This window comes from Tyto alba, unplaced genomic scaffold, assembly GCF_018691265.1.
Source record: "Tyto alba isolate M040663 unplaced genomic scaffold, T.alba_DEE_v4.0 Super-Scaffold_2, whole genome shotgun sequence".
NCBI classification, from domain to species: Eukaryota; Metazoa; Chordata; class Aves; order Strigiformes; family Tytonidae; genus Tyto; species Tyto alba.
In genome coordinates, this window is record NW_024881282.1 from 83,099,529 (window position 1) to 83,120,844 (window position 21,316).

General features: G+C 50.8%; 1 protein-coding gene across 8 annotated transcripts in view; it reads left to right on the top strand.

Moving 5' to 3' along the window:
• Positions 1–19,093, top strand: part of FRMD4A (FERM domain containing 4A) — a 377,000-nt gene extending 357,907 nt beyond the window's left edge. For 6 of the 8 annotated variants that reach the window (XM_032985843.2, XM_032985844.2, XM_032985841.2 and 3 more), the window contains exons 16-23: positions 291–413; positions 3,588–3,816; positions 5,022–5,078; positions 5,553–5,790; positions 6,222–6,386; positions 8,180–9,039; positions 11,529–11,625; positions 15,410–19,093. In XM_032985843.2, the coding sequence (XP_032841734.1) occupies positions 291–413; positions 3,588–3,816; positions 5,022–5,078; positions 5,553–5,790; positions 6,222–6,386; positions 8,180–9,039; positions 11,529–11,625; positions 15,410–15,512 (1,872 nt within the window). In that variant the 3' untranslated portion in view covers positions 15,513–19,093. Of the gene's footprint in view, positions 1–290; positions 414–3,587; positions 3,817–5,021; positions 5,079–5,552; positions 5,791–6,221; positions 6,387–8,179; positions 9,040–11,528; positions 11,626–13,311; positions 13,384–15,409 lie in introns of all 8 variants that reach the window. The other 2 variants (XM_032985842.2, XM_032985839.2) reach the window with 1 other exon arrangement.
• Positions 19,094–21,316: the final 2,223 nt, after the last annotated feature.

The window sequence follows — 21,316 nt, forward strand, 5'->3', positions numbered from 1 at the left end:
TCAGCCTCAGGCCCCAACGCCCTAGGGATGGGCACCACCTATAGAGCTACCCTGGGTAGGCCACAAAAATCTGTATTCATGCAGAGGATAAAGAAAATTTCCCCGCCCTCAGTGTCAGGTTCTGGGATGAGTTTGCACTGCTGGGTGCTCTCCTGTATGTTTTTCAGCGACCTGAACTGGGGATGTTGTTAATGAACACCTGTCATTTTATGGTCACAGTTCAAGAGCAGTGTTGTGCTTTGCTCTGCTACAGGATTTCTCCGATCACTAACAGCATTTTCTGCTTACAGGAGCTCACAGGAAAGCTGCCACGAGAATACCCCTTAGATCCTGGGGAGGAGCCGCCTATTGTAAGGAGAAGAATAGGAACTGCCTTTAAACTGGATGAGCAGAAAATCCTGCCTAAGGGAGAGGTGAGGCTGTGCCCTTCCCTTCCAGCCCTGTGTCCCTACCTCAGGTCTCTAAGATGTCCACCGTGCATCACACAGGAAACATCAGTCTACAGTCATTTTTGCTTTAAATTATTTCAGTTGGTCACTGTGCCTTTTTTTTTTTTTTTTTTAACCATCAGAATGGGGAAGCAGTGAGAGAGTTGGCCTTAGTTCAGACTTGGAGTAAAGGTGAAACCCTCAAGGTTCAGCCCTGGCTTTGCTAGTGCTAACAGAAATAACCTGGGTGACCAACTGGACCGTAACAGTCCAAGTACTGTGGTGACCTGTGTGAGTAGGGAGCACATCAGGAGCCTTTTGAGCCATCTGAGCCCTGCTGCTGCCCTGTATTGTCATTACAAACAGCCACTTGCTTTCTGCTTCAGTAGCAATCCGAATTCAGATCTCCCCTAACTGGGGAGAAAACATCACAATTATCCATCTTAGCCCTGCAATAGCAAGATGAAAGCATTTTGCTCCCCAGTCCTTAAACAAAAGAGCCTTCATCCCTACCTATGGGGAGCTGGAATTATGTTTTTCTAAGTTTGCCAGGGAGTGTTTGTTCTCTTCCCTTGCTCCCACAATGTGCTGGGTCAGTGCCCTGAACCGTGGCTGTGAAAACAGCCCTGCAGCAGCTGTAAGGCGGGACCGGATTCACAGGAAAGCTATTGTCTGCAGAGACACATTTGTCTCAAGACACTTGTGTATACTCCAGTCTTGAGTTTCCTTTTTATTTTTGTAAGAGGAGAGACTGAAGCTGGTGTGACTGTGTGGTTTAAGGCTCAGTTCAGCCAGGGAATTAACTATTTGTCGTTTTGTTGGCATTTTCCTTCTGCTGAAAAAATAAACAGCTGGAGCTCTTTAGTTTTGTTCTCAATGGAGCCTGGGAGAGGAATTCCACCAAAGTCAAATATTCATGAACTAGCACATTTAATTAAGCTTTTCAAAGGGAAGCACGGCTTAGCTGAATTACTCCTAAAACCCCTGCAGTCTGTTGGCTGCTCAGTTATAACCTGATCTCCAGCTTCCCCAGATCTTAACTGCTACAAAGCAACTTTTGGGGCCAGCGAGTGAGGAATCTCCTTACTCCAGTGGCAAGGTTAGGTGGGGAGAGCATGAAGGTAAAGCAGCTCCTCCCCACAGCAGGCACTCTGCCTTTTGGCATGGGCAATCCAAACATGCTGACTCAGCTTTTCTCTACCTCCGTTTTCATCTGTCAAACTTTAAGATTCTGTTGAAAACCTTAAATTTCTGTTCTCGAAGAATGATGTCGAGCTGTGTTTATTTGGCTGGCAGTTTGAGAACATGTAGAGAGGCCAGTGATGATTTTCATCCACTTTTCAACAAGTGCAAACACTAGAAACTCAGTTTAAAACAAAAGGTGAAATACTCCCTCAGTCACGTAAATTCAGGACTGGTATTACCAACTGTGACAAGGACCTGAATCAAGGCACTTCCATCTGAAGGCAGATGATGGCCCTCATTTTCTGAGACTTTATTTATAGGGGCCTCAGTGGAAGCAAATAGACAGTTATGGCTCTGAGGAAAATTAATATTTTTTTCTAAGATATCCTGAATGATTTAGAACTGAATCTGTGAAGGTCTGAAATGATGTTCACATCAAACTCACTGTACCTTTAGTAAGAGCTTTGTCAGAGCAAGACTTGCAGGGAAGGGTCCTATTGTGGGTCCTATTGTATTTCTTGGTAATTGCCTCTACTTGGTCCGTAATTCCTGACTCTGGGAAGGATTTTACCATAAGATGGAAAATCAGGTCCCAGGCCTTAAAACTCTGTGGTGTTTAATTAACTTTTAATAAGTTTGGCACTGATATAGCTTATAAACTTTTCAAAGCAAAAAGGAATCTGTTAAAAAGATGTGGGGTGGGTTCAGTCTTCAGTAAAGTGAGGGAAATTATAATTATAGTTTTAAGGCAATGCTGACAAACCACTGACAGGGAAAGGATATTTTTTTTCAGCCAGAATCGTGGAATAAAATCTTCAGAGAATGACTTCAGTTTGATTATTTCCCACAACATCAACTCATGCAGCATACGCTGCTGCTAAGCAAGGAGAAAGGGTTTGAATTTGCGTAACAGGGATCTCCATGTGTATATGACTGTCAGTGCTTGCGATCTGAACAACCAGCCTTCACTAGAAGTAAAAAAGCTTGTCAATTTTTTCCTAATTGGCAAGGTACTGTGTTCCCCTTTCTAGCAGACTAACACCAAAAGCTCCATCAAGCTGGGGAAGGTAGCCAGACCCACTGCAGATTAGCCTTTGAAGCTCACAGCTTGGAGTCCCAGTGCAGACCAGGAAGCTCTGTATCAGCATCTGCATTGTCATAAATTGGCCTAAATCCCTTGGCTTTAGAGGATAACTGAAAATCAGTAGGCAGCTTCCAAGGTACACCAGGTTGCATTTAAAAGTGCAACTGAGACCCTGCAAGGGCTAATGTTGGAAACACTAGTCCTTTTTGGCATACAGAAAGCTTGCTGTTACACACTGCTTGCTCTGAAATCACCCTCCTGGCTTGTAACTCGAGGACACAATTTTCTGGTGCAATCAATTGCAGCAGCCCATAATTCCTTCAGCTCACACTCTCCCCTGGGTTTTGACAGCCCTGCACCTGGGATTAATTAGCCCATTTTTGACTTTCCTACCCCAAAGAGTTTGGTGGGTGCCAAGCAAACCTGTCAACAAGGTTAAAGCTGTAGCTTTGCATCAATACATAGCACTGATATCAAATGGGCCTCAAATAAGGAGCTAGGAAGCAGGGAGAAGGTCTGTGTGGGAGGCAGGTGTTACCCATAGATGGGTGTAAAAGGGTGAACGTGTCAGCAGTAGAACATTGTTGAACTAGGCCGTGTTGAACTGCGTGAAAAGCCAAACGGCACAGCAGGGTTAGGGCTGGAGCACCCGTGTCCTCCTTGTATGGGTCATCCCTTCCAGCAGCTGTGCTCCCAGGCACGCAGGTGAGCAGGTGAAGGTGAGATGGGTATGGTCAGAGAGGCCCTGAGATGAGGGCAGCAGCGTGATCATGGATGATTTGCTGATGGAGAGCCTTGGTTGGAGGCCGCTGGCAAGGTTCGGCGGGAACTTCCTCATAGCTGGGCCGGGAGCGTTTGGTGGTAGCCAGAATCCACTTGCCTTTCCCCAGGAGGCAGAGCTGGAGCGCCTGGAGAGGGAGTTTGCCATTCAGTCCCAGATCACGGAGGCTGCCCGGCGCCTGGCGAGTGACCCGAACGTCAGCAAAAAGCTGAAGAAACAGCGGAAGACCTCCTACCTGAACGCCCTGAAGAAGCTGCAGGAGATCGAAAACGCCATCAATGAATATCGCATCAAGTCTGGAAAGAAGCCAACCCAGAGAGCCTCCCTGATCATAGATGGTAAGTGGGACTCAGCACCCACGGCATCACAGAAGGGGCTGTGGAGGGCAGGGAGCAAAATTCTTGCCCTGGGGCACAGATTTGCCCTCCCTCCTCTTCCCTCTCCTCTCTGGAGGACTCCACAGGGGCTGGCAGTTGGGCTGTGCCCTCCCGTACCAGCGTGCTGTCAGATGGGTGTCCGGGCCGTCTGCTGTGCACTGGGGATGTGCTGCTTCACAGCACAAGCTGCAGTGTCACGCTGTAGATCGTAAGCGTGTCAGGAAAGCAAACTGTGTCTCCTTTGTTCACCTATAAAATTGCTCTGTTAACATATCCTCCGGAGTGGTGCTGTACAAATGTAATTAATGTTAGCAGATTGGGGTGAGCTCTCTAGCTGAAAGGCATCTGTAAAATCAAAGTGGTAGCAGTGTCATTGCTGTGTTTAAATGCTTTTTTTCTTTTTCTTTACAATCTAATTCTCAGAGCACTTTATGGTTTACTGGGTTGTTGATTGGTTTTTCATGAAATCCATTAACTTTCTGCTGTGGTTCTTTCTCCCTTGCCGATTTTGCCCTTTCCCTTTGACTTGCAGAGCTTTTCTCTTTGCCTTTGTAGCAGGAACTGAGATTAGAGCCGCTGCATTTGTGACCTGGGTACCAAGTTGCACAGCAGTCAGGGATAACAGACAGCCATAAGGACACGGGATGGGGGAGGCAGCTCAGGCATGTGCATGCCAAGGACGTGAAAGCTTCTCCTGCTGCTAGAGGATGCTCTGGAAGCGTTTCCCTGAATTGCACAAACCCAGTACCTAGTGTGGGCCTTTAGTTAGCAACAGGATGATCATTTTGAGAAGGTGGAGATCAAACCCAGAGTCCTAAAGGCCCGAGATGTAAATCTTGCTAATGGCACCATGCCGTTTTGCATCCTCTGGGGATCTCAGCTCTCCGTTGTGACTCAGTCTTAATCCTCATTAATTGAAAAGACTTAGAAGCTCCTTGAAAGGCAGCCTGCTAGTGAGAGACCTGGCCTGCAGCTCTGCCCTCCAAGACAGAGAGTGGGCTGAGTCAGTTGTTCATAGGAATCTTGCCTCTCAGCTATGTGAGGAGGAAGATGTGGGTGACTGCTTAAGGCTAAGACTCAGTGGATGAAGATCATGGTGCAGTTTAGGACTCAGTCACTGTAATTCTCAGGACCATCTGATCATCTTTATATTTTCTTCCCTTCAGAAGGAAACATTGCCAGTGAAGACAGCTCCCTCTCAGATGCCCTTGTTCTCGAGGATGGTATGTTGGCTGCTGCATGTTCTAGAGGGCAGGAGGGAAACAGGGAGGGATGTGCAAACTCCTCATTGACACTCAAAATGGAGGAACTGTTCTGTGTAATAATCCACTCAAACACCCCAGTAGCGATAACGCTTGGTTTCCCCTGACTCTACCTTGTAGTCTGATACCAGGCCTGGAGCGGTGAGTACTGCAGTGGTTATTGCTCTGAAGTCTTTCAATAGACAGTCCCAGAATGCCCCCTTGTTTTTTCTTAAGGTTTCAGTTGTTTTAATGCATCACACACTCTTTCTGGCCATTCCCTCCCAAAATGGGAACGTCAGCCAGCACACTTCTGCAAGTCAGGTCTTCAGGTTGCTCCTGAACGAACCAGGGGACGTGGGGTAAGGAAGGAGGCTCCAAAGGTGCGATGGTGTCCCCTGGGGTTGTGCTGCCATCGGAGGTGTCACACATCACCTCTCTCCCTTCTCTTCGCAGAAGATTCTCAGGTCACCAGCACAATATCCCCTCTCCAGTCCCCGCACAAAGGACTCCCTCCCCGGCCACCGTTGCACAACAGGCCTCCTCCTCCGCAGTCGCTGGAAGGCCTCCGCCAAATGCATTACCACCGCAACGACTATGACAAGTCCCCCATCAAACCCAAGATGTGGAGCGAGTCATCCTTGGATGAACCCTACGAGAAGGTCAAGAAACGTTCTTCTCACAGTCATTCCAGGTGAGCCAGCTATCTCGGAGCCGCATCACACAGACATCCCCTGCTTCCGGGAGGGATGGGTGGGAGGCCTTTCAAAATTTACAGATCTGTCCCTTACCAGAAGGAGGCTTTTAGGTGTTTCGGCCAACAGGCATGTGATAAAAAGTAGGCTGGGCTCCCATGACTGGTGCTTGGTATCTCAGTGATATTTTAGAAAGCATTGAGAAAGGAAGGATGACGGTGGATCACCTGAGGGCTTTGATGGGGCTTCACCTTGACCGCCGGCTACTGCAGAAGCACAAGCTCTGGCATGCAACTCAGAGCAGCAGCTGATCCAGCTCCCGCTCACCCCCACGAGATCACAGGCACACGCCTGAGATCTGGAAAGAGGGGTGGGGAGCCCCTTCCCCGAATTCCTGCCCGGGAACTGAAGCAGGGTGTTTGCTCTGCAGCAGTCACAAGCGGTTCCCCAGCACTGGGAGCTGTGCTGAGGCAGGAGGGAGCAGCTCGCTGCAGAACAGCCCCATCCGGAGCCTTCCCCACTGGAACTCCCAGTCCAGCATGCCATCGACGCCGGATCTACGGGTACGCAGTCCACACTACGTCCACTCCACACGGTAAGTCTTTCCGGATCCAGCCTCACCTTGCTTACCCTGAAATAAATACTCTTTGCTTTAGCCTTCCCCCAGGATATGAATATTTCAGGAAAGAACACAAACCAGTCCTATTCACATCAGAGGCTCATGCACCATTGCCAGTAGGGAATCTCCTGCACTGAGATCCTGAAATCACTTCAGATAAATGTGATCCTGCCCCTAATCTCTCCTTCAAAGTAATCAAGCTTTTCTTCCGCTGGGACCTTTCATCTCAGGGACTGTTTGTAGGCACTGCAAACTCCATGCCACTTTTAAAAGGGATGTGGTGCTACTGCTAAATTCTGCAGTAAATTCCTCCCGTGGATCCAGCTGGAGAGAACATGTTGTTTCCTGTCGGATACAAAATGTTGGGTAATGTTAATTCTCTCTCCTAGATAAAATGTTCGCACATGTGTGATCTTACATGGAGAGAGAGCCTGTATAAAGCAATCCACCCGAGTATCCAGGTGGCAGTGGAATAAGCCCAGGGTTGACAAAGGAAAGAGCTGAAGTGTGCGAGGGAGGCATTTGGATGTGCGACTCTAGTTTTCAGCAGGATTTCTACAAACTGTTCAGCTTCATTGCTATTTTGCTCTTGTAGCAAACTCCATGGACACTGCGGGCTGCAGAGCTGAGCCAAAGCTTTGTGCTCTTAGGTATTCTGCCCTAAGGGGAAAGGCTGCTATCATTTAGCTCGGCATAAATCAAGAGTCATGCCAACACAGCTGACTTGGGCAGAGCCAATACAAGACATTAAGGTCTTAGGTTAAGTTTGTTACAAGTTTTTGGCCGAGAGTACCTTTCAAGAGCACGTTTGTTAACACTGGAGCTGAGCTGCGTGAGAAACGAGCCTGGCACAGTGCTTGAGAAGTGGCCTTGACCGGGTAGGGACCATTTGGGGGTTTGAAAGAACCATTGCTCAGTCTGTGGCTCATTCATGAGCTGCGTGCCCTGCCCTTGGCTGTCTGTCATGTGGGGGTGTGACTCGTTGCGGGGTGTTCCTGCTCCTTGGAACAGATGGCTGAAGCTCACCAAACAGCCGGGGTGAATAGAGACCACCCAGACTTGGCCATGAATCGAGCCTTGTAAATTCGGGGTGGTTGCCCCGAATTTACAAGGCTGTCACCCGCTGACAGTCCTACATATGCTCCTCACGGCTGAGCCCCAGTAAAACCTAGCTGCCTTCAACAACCAGTGGGGAAATCACTGTATTCAGGGCTAAGTATGGGCCATCTGTCTGTTTGCCTGTCTGACACCAGGTGCATTGGGTACCTGTGCAGGGCATTCACAGGCCGCTTGCAAGGGAATCCCACCACCTTTGAGGCTGGGGTCTTGGGATTTGCACAGCTGGAGCAAGGTGAACCTGGTAGCACAAGGACGGTGCTGATCCAAACAGCTCTGCCATGGGGCTGCGCCAGCAAAGCTGGGGCTTGAGGTCGCCAGGTTTTTCCCTTCAGACTGGGTCTTTCCCGGGGTGGCAATCCACAGAGGAATCGGGCTGGGCAAGGGTTTACATCCCACATGGTGCAGCAGACGCAATGCTGCTACCAAGGAGACTGGAAGGGAACTGGAATAGGACCGAATTGCCCCAAACCCTGCAGCAGGGAAGCAGGTTGCTTTGAAGCCAGCAGCCCCACACAGTGCTGCAGGGGTCCAGGCTTTCAGTGCCCTCAGATTCCTTTGCCTGTGGAGCTGCCGTTGTGTGCAGAAGGGGATGGAAAAGTGCTTCATCCTGTTGACTTAACAGCCTGGATTTTTTTTCCTGGTACCTGCAGGTCAGTAGACATCAGCCCGACCAGACTGCACAGCTTAGCTCAGCACTTTAGGCACCGGAGCTCCAGTTTGGAGTCACAAGGCAAGCTCCTCGGCTCAGAAAATGAGACAGGGAGCCCTGATTTCTACACCCCAAGGACTCGTAGCAGTAACGGCTCTGACCCCATGGACGACTGCTCTTCCTGCACCAGCCATTCTAGCTCTGAGCACTACTACCCTGCTCAGATGAACCCCAACTACTCCACCCTGGCAGAGGACTCCCCATCGAAAGCCAGAGAGCGGCAGAGGCAAAGGCACAAATCGGCAGGCAACCTGGTCTCTTCCAATTCAGGGAGTATGCCCAACCTGGCTGCGAGGAACGGGACGGGACACCACCGCGTCTACCTGCACAGCCAGAGCCAGCCCTCCTCCCAGTACAGGATCAAAGAGTATCCCCTGTACATCGAGGGCAGCTCCACACCCGTGGTGGTGCGGAGCCTGGAGAACGACCAGGAGGGACACTACAGCGTGAAAGCACAATTCAAAACCTCCAACTCCTACACGGCGGGGGGGATGTTTAAGGAGAACTGGCACGGGGATGAAGTAGACTCTGTCAGGCTCACCCCCTCCCGCTCCCAAATCATAAGGACTCCATCTCTGGGCAGGGAAGGCCCTGAGAAAGGCTCGGGTCGGACTGCCGTGTCGGACGAGCTGCGGCTCTGGTACCAGCGGTCCACGGCCTCCCACAAGGAGCACAGCCGCCTCTCGCACACGAGCTCCACCTCCTCGGACAGCAGCTCCCAGTACAGCACATCTTCGCAAAGCACCTTTGTGGCGCACAGCCGGGTCACGAGAATGCCTCAGATGTGTAAAGCAACATCAGGTGAGAGCCGGGCCCGGGGAGAGGGGCAGGAAGGGGGACGGGAGCCCAGATCGGTGCCAGGCGTTACAGCCCGGCTGGAGAGCGGCGCCAGACCGCAGCGCGTTACCTGGCCTTCACGTGCTGCTCACCAAGCCTGTAACACCGGGGGGAAAGCCTTGTCTGAGACACTCATCGGGTGATCATTTTTTTCCATGGAAATCATCACTTTGCAACGATGGGCTCAAAAGACAGGGCGGGACCGAAGCCCTGTTGTTGCCCGGTCTTTCCTCAGACCGCAGTTGGATTTTGGGTAATGGCACCAGGGGCCGACTGTGGAAAAACCATGGGGGTGTGTCGCTCTCAGTAATCGTGGCAAGCAGGGGCTCAGCACACACTAGGCGAATGCAAGTCAGTGGAACACCAAAAGCATGAGAAAGGTTAAGCAGAGAGCATCCCAGCCCCGCCACCCCCCCCAAAAATGTTTGAGCGATGACATCTTTGTGCACTGCTGAGACTTGGTTTTCCCAGGCAGCCCGAGTAACTCTGCTGATAATATCCTGAATTTCGGAGCACTTAAGTTTGTGCAGTAATACACCTCTCTGTCATGTGCAGAGCTTTGCTCTCCTCTGTGCTGTTAATATTAAATAGTAAGAAAACAGTCAAATTCATTAAGCTGAGGAGGCCACTATGTGTTATGAAACAGTCCAAGGTTAAATATTTACTGGCCATCAGTCACTGCTGGACAAGCCAGTTTGGATAGATCAAGAACTTGCTAAAAACCTGAATCCAGCCCCACGTGGACAGGATTGCTGGTTAATCAGTTTGCGCCATGCCCATCCTCACCCTTCCACACGCCTCAGCCTTGGCGTGGGAGACACCCTTACTCCAGCCTTGCCCACTGCAGGCCCTCGCAGCCTCCCAGAGCAGAGCAGTGCATCGTCCACTCGTGCTGGCTCTTGGCCTTCTGACATCCCAGCATGGCACCTGGCCCGCGGTGACCACCACGCTGACACCAGTGGGGCTCTGTACTCGCTGCCGGCGCGGAGTCGGAGGCGGTTTGACACCAGGCACTCGTGGGCTACCAACAGCTGCCCAAGAAGAGGCTGGTTTATGTGTGATGCCAATGCTCGTAGGAGGCCCAGATGTGGGCTAAGACACAATCAAGTAGCTGCTGGAACCATCCTGTGTCTCCATCTGAAAATCTGTCTTCCCCCCCGCTTTGATTAACGGGCATTTCTGTTCCACCCAGCGACAGAAAATACTTGAACAGTGGGAAGCTCTGCCTTGCTTAGTGTTAGAAACCGTACTAGTTCAGTTAGGTAGTCTAGAAAGGAAAAGGGTGAGGTTTGGGGGACAGCATGTAGAAACTGCTGTCGATCGGTCCATTCCCCTCCCCAGCTGGGTCATTAAATCTAAATGTGGTATCTGGGCAGCACAGGGGCAAGTGTGCTCAATAATCGCAGCAGCTCATGACCAGTTGGCAGCACAGATTGGGTTTGCATTCAGAGTCAGCTCCCAGTTACAGCTGTGGGAGGACACTGACCTTGGGGGCTATCGACTCCAAGGAGCAGATTAAAATTTGTTTTTCTCTCCCAAGTGTCGCTCTGGCAGCAGCTAAAGCATTTAACAGCAGAGAAGGGGATGCCAGGTAGAAACATCCATCATTTTAGCTGATTAGCCCTAGCTGATATGTCTACTGGACTTCATGCTGTCCTTCAAAGAGGATCATACTTGTAGGCGTATATTCAATTTGAAGGGTCAACAGTGTATGGACTTGAGGAGGAGGAAAGATCAGTCAGGTGGATTTCTTAGCTAGACTCTCACCAGGGAAACTCCCCCGAGAACCACTGCCGAGTACATTTTTAGTTCAGCTTGCTTCTATCTTCACTGAAGTAAGATAAGCTTTCCTCTGGTCCCATAGTAGTAGGTAGGGTCAGCGAAGCCCAACTTCACTTCATTACAGCAGCACAGTGAAAGGCATCTGTAGGCATTGAAATCTTCAGAGCTTTGTTCCTCCTTTGCACATGAAGCAATGTAATTGCCCAGACTCTCTCCAGTGCCAGCCCTGGCTCGGAGGGGCACAGAGCACCTCCCACCCCCCCTGGAAGCAGGAGTCTGAGCCTCACAGGCCGGGCTCCTCCGACTCGGCTCCCGTGGAGACGTGCAGCCAGGCCCTGCCTGTCCAGGCAGCACCAAAACTGATTCGCTTTCACGATGGGAGAGGTGCAGTGTTCCCGGGCAGGCTCAGGAGAGCCCGGGCTGAAACAAAGCATGCCTGCAGAGCTGAGGACAGAGCCAGCCCGTGACACACCGCCGTGTCAGCAGCAGGCTGGCTGCTCCTGTGCCGCGATCGGGCGCAGCCATCCAGGAACAGGGTGAGGTCTGACTCCCAGGCCGTGTTCACTCACAGCCGGACATGTTTCTGGTGGTCTGACCAGCTTCTGAACCACCCTGACCCACACGCCCTCCCCTCACCGGTTGTTTTTGCCCACCCTTTGGTTGTTTTTCAGCTGCCTTACCTCACAGCCAGAGGAGTTCGACACCGTCAAGTGAACTAGCAGCCACGCCGCCGGGCAGTCCCCACCACATTCTCACGTGGCAGACTGGGTGAGTGTCGGTGGGATCGGGTTAGAGAATTCACCTCGCTCAGTGCCAGTGAGAACAACCTCCCGGCTCGCAAACCAAGGGAGAGCACGGGTATGGGAAACATTTTCCAGGTGCTCTGTAGCCACACAGAGCATTTCCAGCCTCCCACCCGTGGCAGTGGAGCTCTAGGTGAGGCTGACCAGGACACGGCCGTGCCATCCGCACCCAGCAGCACTGCTCCCAGCACAGGGAAAGAAATCTTGCAGGTTCTTCCTGCCTGGGCACTCTCCTTCCTCCAATTTTCTGTATGTCGAAATAGCTGATCTTATTTTTTAGCAGCCATCACTCCGGCTGTCCAGACCGAGCAGATCTTTGCTGTAAAGGCAAGGTTAGGTGCCTACCATATTTGTGTGTGCAGCAACCACGTTTTTCTGCTAGGTTTTCCCTAGCAATGTGTCTTAATGACTATTAAGTGCATCTTTTTTTCAGCTGCCACTAACTTAACATGCTTCACCAAAGTGTGAGTCATTACATGCAGGTAGCCATTACTCATGTAAATATAATAATTGGGTTCTCTGGCACCTCTAGGTGAGGCAGGCAGTTCCAGGAGTAAACAGAAAGCGTTTTGCAAGCTCCTATGGGTATTCTCTAGCAATCTCCTGTAATTCTGTCCTGCCACATGAAATAAAGATCATTTCCAGATCCTGTCTAACTCAGCACATCCCGGATTTTTGCATCTAAATTTAGTTTGGTGAGATCAGCTAGAATGTTTCAGACTACAGTCCTCAAATACCGTAGGCCTTAGAGTGGGAAAACAGATATGATCCCCCAAGTTGTGAATTGGGACTGGTAACTTTGCAAACATGTGCAAACACTGTGCAGTCACTGGAAAATCTCATGCTCTTTAATTTTTTCTCGTCACCTACAACCAAGTGTGACCTCTGGTTTTATTCCAGCACAGCTCCTGACTGCACTTTAAAATGTAGATTGGGAGAACCGTAACAACAAGCTTCCAGCTTTAGAACAAGAGAATTTTCCTGGTTCCATTTCACAAAAAGCTGAGGGATCACAAGATAGGCAAAATGGCAGCTATCTTTACTGTACACTGAAATTTGCACTGTTAAGGGTTTGAGTCTAGACTCAAATCTTAGTCTCAGTCTCCATCCCGATCCTAATTTCTCTAAATATCTCCATGATGATCAGAAGTAAAACTGGTGAGCAGCCAGCTGAGAAATCTGGAAAATCCCAACTTTTCTTATTTTTCCATTCAATAAAACTCCTGCACCCTGTCTCTAACAGCAAAAATGCATCAAGCCAAATTCTCAGATGGTGAACGTGAAGTTATCTAGAATTATAGCTTAGGCCCTGCACGAACAACCAGTGCAAAAAGAATTGGAAATCCGCACTCATTTCATGCCTGAGCATAACACCCAAGGCATATGTATAAATACAGTGGGTGCAGATAAACTTTGCCATTAGATGCACGACGCCAACTCCCCACTACAAGAGCGGGCTGTGCCCTCCCAGCACAACTCAATAGGTTGACAGTTCTCCCCAATGTGTTTTTGTGTCACTAACTTTTTCTAAAGACGATTCATCGACTTGTTTCCCCACTGGATTAATAAGCTCGTAACAATGTCTGTGTCACTTCTTTTCTTTAACATTTCCTCTCTCCTCTTTCCTCCCTTTTCGCTCTCCTTTGTTCAGAGAAGCAACAGACAACTCACCCACTATGGATGAGTCTCAGTCTCCAACCCACCAAAGTACTGATGAATAGAGGTATAGTAAGGGGACGTTTTGTTCTTTCATCCTTCTGCCATATAGTCTGTGACCACAGCGCGAATAACCGGCCCCCCGCTGTCCCAGAGGAGCAGCCCTTTTAATTGTGTGCCTGGTTTTTTGGCAACAAGGCCTGCCTTCAGCTCTTGGAAGAACGTCTTGAAGCCCTCTCTGTGCCCCTTCAGCGAGCGTGTGGCTGCGGCGCTTTCCCCCGTGACAGAGGACCTCGGGCCAGCCCGCTCTGCGTTCCGCAGGGGTTGAACAGGCACCGAGGGGCAGGCGGTAGCGACCAGTTTGTGGCTGGGGACATTTCGCAGCAGCGGGGGCAAAGGGCTGCGGGGAGAGGCGGAGCAGATTGCTGGGGAGACGAGCTGGTGTGAACGGGGGCCTCGGGGGACCTGGCCTGAGCTCCCGGCTGCGAGCCAGGGCCCTCAGCACCCCTTCCTCCTCCTGCCCTACCGCAGAGCAGAGCTGCAAAGCAGAGGCTGTTAGCAGCAGCGGGGTTTCAGGGAACGAGGAGCAACCCTGGCCCCGTTCCTGTGGGAAGACAGAGGGGGAAGGGTGGAGGGAACAAAAAAAAACCCTCGGAGTATTTCTCTTTTAATTAAACTGCCGTCGCTGTCTGACACTCTCATTTGAATCTACAGCCATTCACAGCTGGCATCTGTCAAGTATTTCAAACCCAGCTTTCTAGAGATAACCCATAAACCTCGGTACTCCCGCACAAAGCTGGGAAACAAAAGGCTCTTTAACATGCAGACAGTGATGCCCTTGCTCAGGTTACTCGCAGATACCAGTCCCGGGGAAACCAGGTGGAAAACAGAGCAGAGGAAGCAGGAACTGCCAGGCTGCATCAGATGCAAGATCTGTCCTGCAAGGCAGGGAGGGAGCTGAGGAAGAAGTGAGAATCCCACAGTAAACAAAGAAAATGCATCTCCCACTTTTGGCCTCAAAACAATCCCTAGTTTGGAAGTTGTTTCAAATCAAAGTGTGAGGGAGAGCCGTCAATTCTGAATACTGCTACGCAGCTATAGCAGTCGCTTTTCAAAAGATCAAGATTTTGACCTCAGTGCTTTCCTCTGGCAAGGAGTTCCACAGACTTAGCCAGGAGCTGACCCTGAGCAGAACTCTTAAGATACACAGCAAAGAAAAGTCTCCAAACTGTCTCGTCTGCGGGGTATGGGCAAACAAAAAGCCATGCAGCAAAGGAAGCAGGAGCTTGTCAAGAGAGGTGCCCCAAGATGAAGGACTAGGCTACCTCCAACAAAACACAGGCTTTTCCACACTGGACCTGGCACCCTCTCACGAGTCGTTTCCTAGCTCATCCCTGGGAAGCCACGTAACTGTGGGCTTGCCAGGCGACGCACGAGCCTCTGCCTGGTGCAGAAGTGCTGCAGGAAAGCACCAACCCCCCCCCATTCCTGCCACGTTCCCTCTGGGTAACACGGCCTGCAGCCGAGAGGGCTGCTCTTAGGACATGCTCCCTGGAGAGCATCCTGCTGCAAAATCCCCTTAGCCCAGCTTCCTAACGGGCGGGAAAGCAAGACAGAGCCCCGCGGGCAAGGCAGGGTGACGGTGCCGTACCTGGGGAGGGAAGAGGCCACGCAGAAAGCGCCGGCAGGTCTGGTGCCACGGGCAGTGGGATGGATGCAGCCGGTGGGGTCGGCCCCAAGCTCTCGCCCTCCAGGCAGCACTGAGAGCACAGCAGCAGCTCTGCCTGTCGCTGTGCCGGCATCCAAACCTCGGGGCAGCCTGGTCGCCGAGAGGCTGCTGGAGCTTGGCTTTCTCCTGGCACCGGGCGGGTTGCTGGGGCGAACGGGAGTGCCGGGCAAGAGCAGACTGGGTCAAAGCAGGGTCCTGCATGCTGAGTGCACCCCAAATGTCAGTTCGGGGGGTACCTGCAAGAATGCAGCGGGGGTCTTTGAATATCCTGCGTTCCTTCCCACCCATAACATGATGCTTTACGCCCACGGTTGAACTTTCCAGGAGCCCTCGTTGTCCTAACAGAGTTTCCTTTCTCCTGCAGGAGCTACAATGATAGCTGTTTCCTGGATTCTCCCCTCTATCCAGAATTAGCAGATGTCCAGTGGTATGGGCAGGAAAAAGCCAAGCCTGGGACTCTAGTGTGAACCCCTGACCTCAAGTTAATCACATCAACGCCATTCTGAGATCACCTCACTGCCTCTCATTTGCCTTACCCAGATGCACTGTCACCCAGCACCAGCTTCAACTCTAAGCACTTTTCTCGCGATGCAATTCAAGGCGGCATTAACGGGACGCAGGCCCCGAGACATCCGCAGCGGCAGAGCACAGCGCGTCCCCTCACCGCGCCGCCGCCGGCAGCCACCTGAACGGCCACTCAGCAATGTAAAAGTTGATTTTCCTTTGAAACGATGGAAGCCCTTCAAGGCTTACATCAACTCCCACTGTTCGGCGGCATGTAACAGCAGTTAAGATTTCCATGACCTGCGGTCTGAAGCCAACAGAGCATTCGTTTAAAAGGGGGGGGGGGGAGGGGGGAGTAAAATGAGGCAGAGGCTGAGAAATAGCCCTGAAAGTGCATTTGTAACGAAACAGTAAAATCCCCTCACTTCAAAGACGTGTCAGAGCCCCGCAATGAGATCTGCCCTGCCAAAGATCACCACACCGACGTCGGCAGGAGGAGTTTGCTCAGCAGGTTCTAGCTACCAGAAGAGCTCTCTCATTTAACTCAACGGCCAACACAACCACCTCCTGCAAAACGGCGTTTCCTTCCTCGCTTTGAGCCCACCGCCTGCGTGCAAGTAGAATAACCCAGCGTGCTGAAGACACACTGGAGGGCTGGGCTGGTATCGCAGCGTCGCTGTCTACAAGCTACTATGGAACGGGACAAACAAGGTTGACAAAGGCATTACCTGAAGCAGAGGCAAGTACTGCTACTCACAGCATCTCTGTGGCAGGCACAGGTTGCACACCAATACAGAGAGAGGTTGGGGTCGCGGGGGTTGGTTTTGCACGCTCTGATGAAGATAAAAATTGCCCCAAAAACCTTTTTACAAACAGATACAGCCAGTAAATTCTGATCGACTTCTGCACAAAGCGTTACCAGTGAAATCAAAGGGAAAGCACATCGCAAGCTAATTGACAGGTAAAGCTGCATTAACGCATCTGCTCCGCTCATCTTCCCTTCGTTAGCACCAGTGTAGCAAAGGGCTCGTCAGGGTGTACTGCTGTGTGGGAGAACCGGTCTGCCGGGAAACCCAAAGGCTCCGCAGGCAGCGGGGCTGAACCACCAGCAGACGAGGCAAATTTTCCCATTGCAAGAAGAGACCACAAGAAAGAGAAGCAACGAAATTAGGTGTTGGGCACCAGCGAGAGCTGCCTGCTGATACCAAAAGGAATGGTAGGAGCGCGTCACGGAAGGAGCTGCAAGTTTACACATACTTTTGAGCAATGCTTTATACGTGTCAAGCCATGGAACTTTAAAAAGGCCTCAAAGACACTTTTGTAACGAACAAGTGCACAATCTAGGTGGATGTTGAAGCTGGCACGTCTAGTCTTCACTGCGGTGCTATGCTGTTTTTATTGCCACTAGATGGGGGGAGGTACCTGGCCTTCCCCCGTTTGTGCGTGCAAACGATGATTTCCTATGGGAAAGGCATTAAAAGAAACGGCTGGAGGGGGTTACTTTGTGAAAAGCAGAAACTGAAGTTAGCTTTAGTTTAAGAAAAAAAGGAGAAAAAAAAAAAAAAAAAAAGCGCGAGTGTGTGTGCGTGTGTGTGTGTGTTCCAAGAATAACAATAGCGTCTACCAGACAAAGTAGGGCGAAACATTTAAAAATGAAACACCGGGACTGGGGGGGCTGCCACACCTTTTGGTATTAAGATTGCTGGAAAACTGCATTCCAGGCGTTTAAAAGAGAACGGGTTCTTCGTAATTAGGCTTGGAAAGATGATGGGGGGTTTCTAAAAAATGAACGCAAGCGGCTCTCTGCAACACCCGGGAGAAGCGCTGGGGTGGGTTCCGGGCGCTCGCGGCTGCGCGGCCTCGCTGCCAGGGGGACGCTGGGGCTTGCGCGGGAAAATCCGCGGCAGAGCCAGGAAGGAAAACTCTTTCACGTTCACACGTGAAGCATAAATTAATTATCCCTCCAGGAAAGACAAAAAAAAAAAAAAAAAAAAAAACAACCAAACTTTTTTACACCAGCAAGGGGGTTTTACAGGTGGCCACGCAAGCCTCGTGCTTCTGGACCGCCACGAAGAATCGCCACGGGAGCACAACCCCCCCCCCCCCCCCCCCCCAGTAACTGAAGCCTCGTAACCAACTGCTGGAAGAACAGACAGTGGTGAGATTGCACCCTTTATCTGGATGTGCACAGGGCTGTTTTCACCATCTCTTTGTGCTTTGGGGTCTTTAACATGGGAATTATTTCAAGCTCCTAATTGGATTTTTAGCTGGATAAGAGATAGTACCGATAAGTGACATTTACTGATAAGATTCGGTTGCTAAAGTGAAAGGATTAAATAAGGACCAAACTAAGCAGCAGCAAGTAATTTAGCCCACCGATTTATAGGGGCTCTGAGCAACTGTCTGTTTTCTTTTTAATTTCCCTGGTAAGTGGTTTCGGGTTGTTTGTTTTTTTGTTTTGTTTTTTTTTTTTTTTTTTTTTTCTGTGTACCTTCTTTTAATTAAAAAGAATTCAACAGCAGCGGCACTATGAGGCCTCTGGGCACTACAGGAAGAAACATTAATTCCTCCAAGACCAGATCTGCAGTTTTGCAGCAAAGGTTAAAAGGTGGCAGCCCTGAAATTAGGAAAAAAAAAAAAAAAAATAAAAATAAATGGTTAGCCTGAATTGCAAACAGGCTGGAGTAGAGAAAAAGCTTTCTAGAAACGGATTGAGTTTTGCTTTGTGTTCTGCTTTTCTGTTTTGCAATCAAGGCACACGTGAGCAGCCAGTCTGGTAGTAAAGACAGATTAAGTAAAACAGGTTTTACTGTTTAGCTCAATTCAATTAAACACAAATGTACATAAAATGTTAATCATATGAGATTAACATATTTAAGTATAACACGGAGGGGTATATACATAGCTATTATACACAAGCACTTGACTACCAACTTAACCCCTCCTTTACTTTTTTATTTTTCAAGGCTCCATCTGACATGAGGCCACAGTTGCGTTCTTAGTCTCCACATCTGACACTCCCTCTGTTCAGCCAGGCGCCCGGTGCACGGTCCATGCACCGGGCCGTGCTGGGAGGCAGGGTTTATTTTTAAATGATATTATATGCAGTCGAGTGTTGAAAATGTTGAAACAGTCCAATTTGTTTTCACTCTGTATTAGTTTTAGTTTCAGGCATAGCCGATCCCCATTCAGGTGCTATCAGATGACCAGTTACTGCTTAGTTAACTAGATGTAAAGTTTTACATATATATTAATGTCAATAGTTTTATTACAGGTTGTGTAAAATGGACTCTCTAGTTTAAAAAAAGGAAAAAAAAAAGAAAAAAAATTAGGTCTCCTGAAATTAGAGCATGGAAGATGATTTTACTGGATTCTGTTCAACTGTAATCAAGGAAAAAATATGTATGTTGTAGAAAAAGTTGCAGAATTAAAAAAGATCTGCTTTTAATTTATTCTTTTTGTATTAAGAATTTGTATAGTTACCTTTACATTTTGCAAAACAGTGTTGTCAACACTTCCTTATTAAAGCATTTTCAAAATGAAACCTTGCCGTGGGGTCTTTTGAGGAGGGCCCAGCGCCTGGGGAGTCCCGGCCAGACACTGGGTCCAGCTGTGCGCACAGCTGGCCAGGGCCGCAGGAAACGCCGGGACCCCCCCCCCGACAAGCCCGTCCCCCCCAGACCCCTCGGGATTCAGCGCTCAGCAGATCCCTGCCGGCTCCCTCGGGGGGCTCTGGAGGCCTCTCGGGCAGGAAGAAACCGTGCGACTGACTTTCCCACTGTAGTAGGGAGACAAAAATCACAAAAAAAAAAAGCATTTACTTCTGCACGCACCTCGGCGTAACGCACATTAACGCTGGCTTGCAGGACCTGGATGCTAAGGAGCTACAAGGCTCTCTGCAGCGATGCCAAGGCCCGTCGGGCAGCCTCGAGGGCCAGCGCCCTCACCCCTGGTGCTCAATCCCTGAAGAAACGCTGCCCCGTAGTTCTGGTTTGGCCTCTGTTGCCGAGGCAGCAGCGTGGCGAGCCCCCCCCCCCCCCCCCCCCCCCCCTTGCTCGGGAGGGGGCTCTGCCGGCAAGCCCGGCCCCGCACGGGGTCGGAGGTTCCCCCCTCCGTGGGCAGCCGTGAGCCCTGCAGCCCCCCCCAGCGCCCCTCTCCCAAAACGGCAGGCGGTTTCAAGCAGCCACACTCTCTCCACGCGGGACCTGTCCCCACTTTTCGCAGCTGCTTCCCGTTCTTTCCATTTATTCCCACCGCCCGGGGAGCTCCTTCCCACCCGGTCCCCTCCCCGCACCACAGGGAGCCACCAGTGGCACCAGAGCCAGGCGGCCACCCCAGCCATCACCCAGCACCGCTGCGCGGGGCACCACCTTGTGTAGCAAATCCCCAAAAGGGTTTGGGAGGGGACAAAACGGCAAGGATGTTTTTCCAGACATCCCCCCCCCAAACTCTGGGATTTTGGCTCCGACTTAACGCCAGCAGCTCCGAGAGCGCTGCGGGCGCCTCGTCAAGCTCCACAACACATCAGGGGCAGCCTGCACGCCAGCCTGCTCCAGATTTGATACCGGCACCCACGCCCCTTGTGCCAGCCCTCTTGGAGGGCACCGCGTCGTGTACTCGGCCCCTGGGTCTGGGGGTTGGGGTGCTCCCCTCCCCCCGAGAAGTGAAGCCATTTACATCTCAGCCAGGTCCATTCTTTGGGCAAGACTGGATCTAGAACGGAGATGCTGTGGCAGTGAGCAGGAGAAGGACCCTGTTCCTCAATCAAAATAAATCGATCCCTCATACATCTACCCTAAGAGCCTTTCCAGCAGTACAGACAAATAGCAAATAAGGAATTAAAGGCACTTAACCACCATCGGGCACGCTAATACGGATACAAAGCAGGTATCACACACTGAGAGCACCACCTCGCCCAGCCCCTCCCACTGCCGGGCTGGGGAAGGGGTCAGGGGGCTGCAACAAATGACCAGGGGCCCTGAAGTCCAAAACCCACTGCAGACATCGCTGCGGCGAACACACGATTTCATCCTGAGGCTACAAGTCTTTGGATTCAGCGGAGTTATTTCTGCCTAATGCAAGAATTATCAGAAATAAACATCTGGAGAAGCCCAGAGGGAAAAGTCTAAATCGCTAAACTGAAACATACCCTCCCCACAAAAAACTGTCAAGCAGTGTGACAGCTGCGCCACACCCACTCGTCCCTGAACGAGGCTCCGCCGGGTTTGGGGTTTTGGCTAAAAGGCATTATTAACTATTTGATCACGGTCTGGTAGCTGCAATTTGGGCCCATCCAGCTGCAAAGAGCCTCAAGCCCATGATGAAAAGCAGCTGCTGTAACCGTGTCCCCCCGCCTCGCCACCCCCCCGCGGGCCGAAGCTGGCTCTCACGTGCCGGCCAGCTGGAAGCTCTTACACAGATATGCCGTGAGAAAGTCCCGCTCGGCTCCCCGGCTCCCCGCGCAGCGCCATTCCGCGAATTGCGAGGGGATAAAGTTCTTCCGTCATGGGATTCAGTCAAGCAAGGCGGCTGTATTTCAGGCACTGTCAGCAAGGAGGCACACTGCTTAAATTACATTCTTTAAAACCTGACCAGACTAAAACATTCCAACCCCAAATTCACATCCCTACAGGAGGCACATCCCCACTCAAAGCAGTACTCAGGGTACCATTGAAACTCTCCTCAGTAATTAGCTCTAGAGTAGGAGGGAAAAATCTATTTAATAGCATTACAGATGCCCTAAGGAATCCAGTTCCTTCTAAAGCAG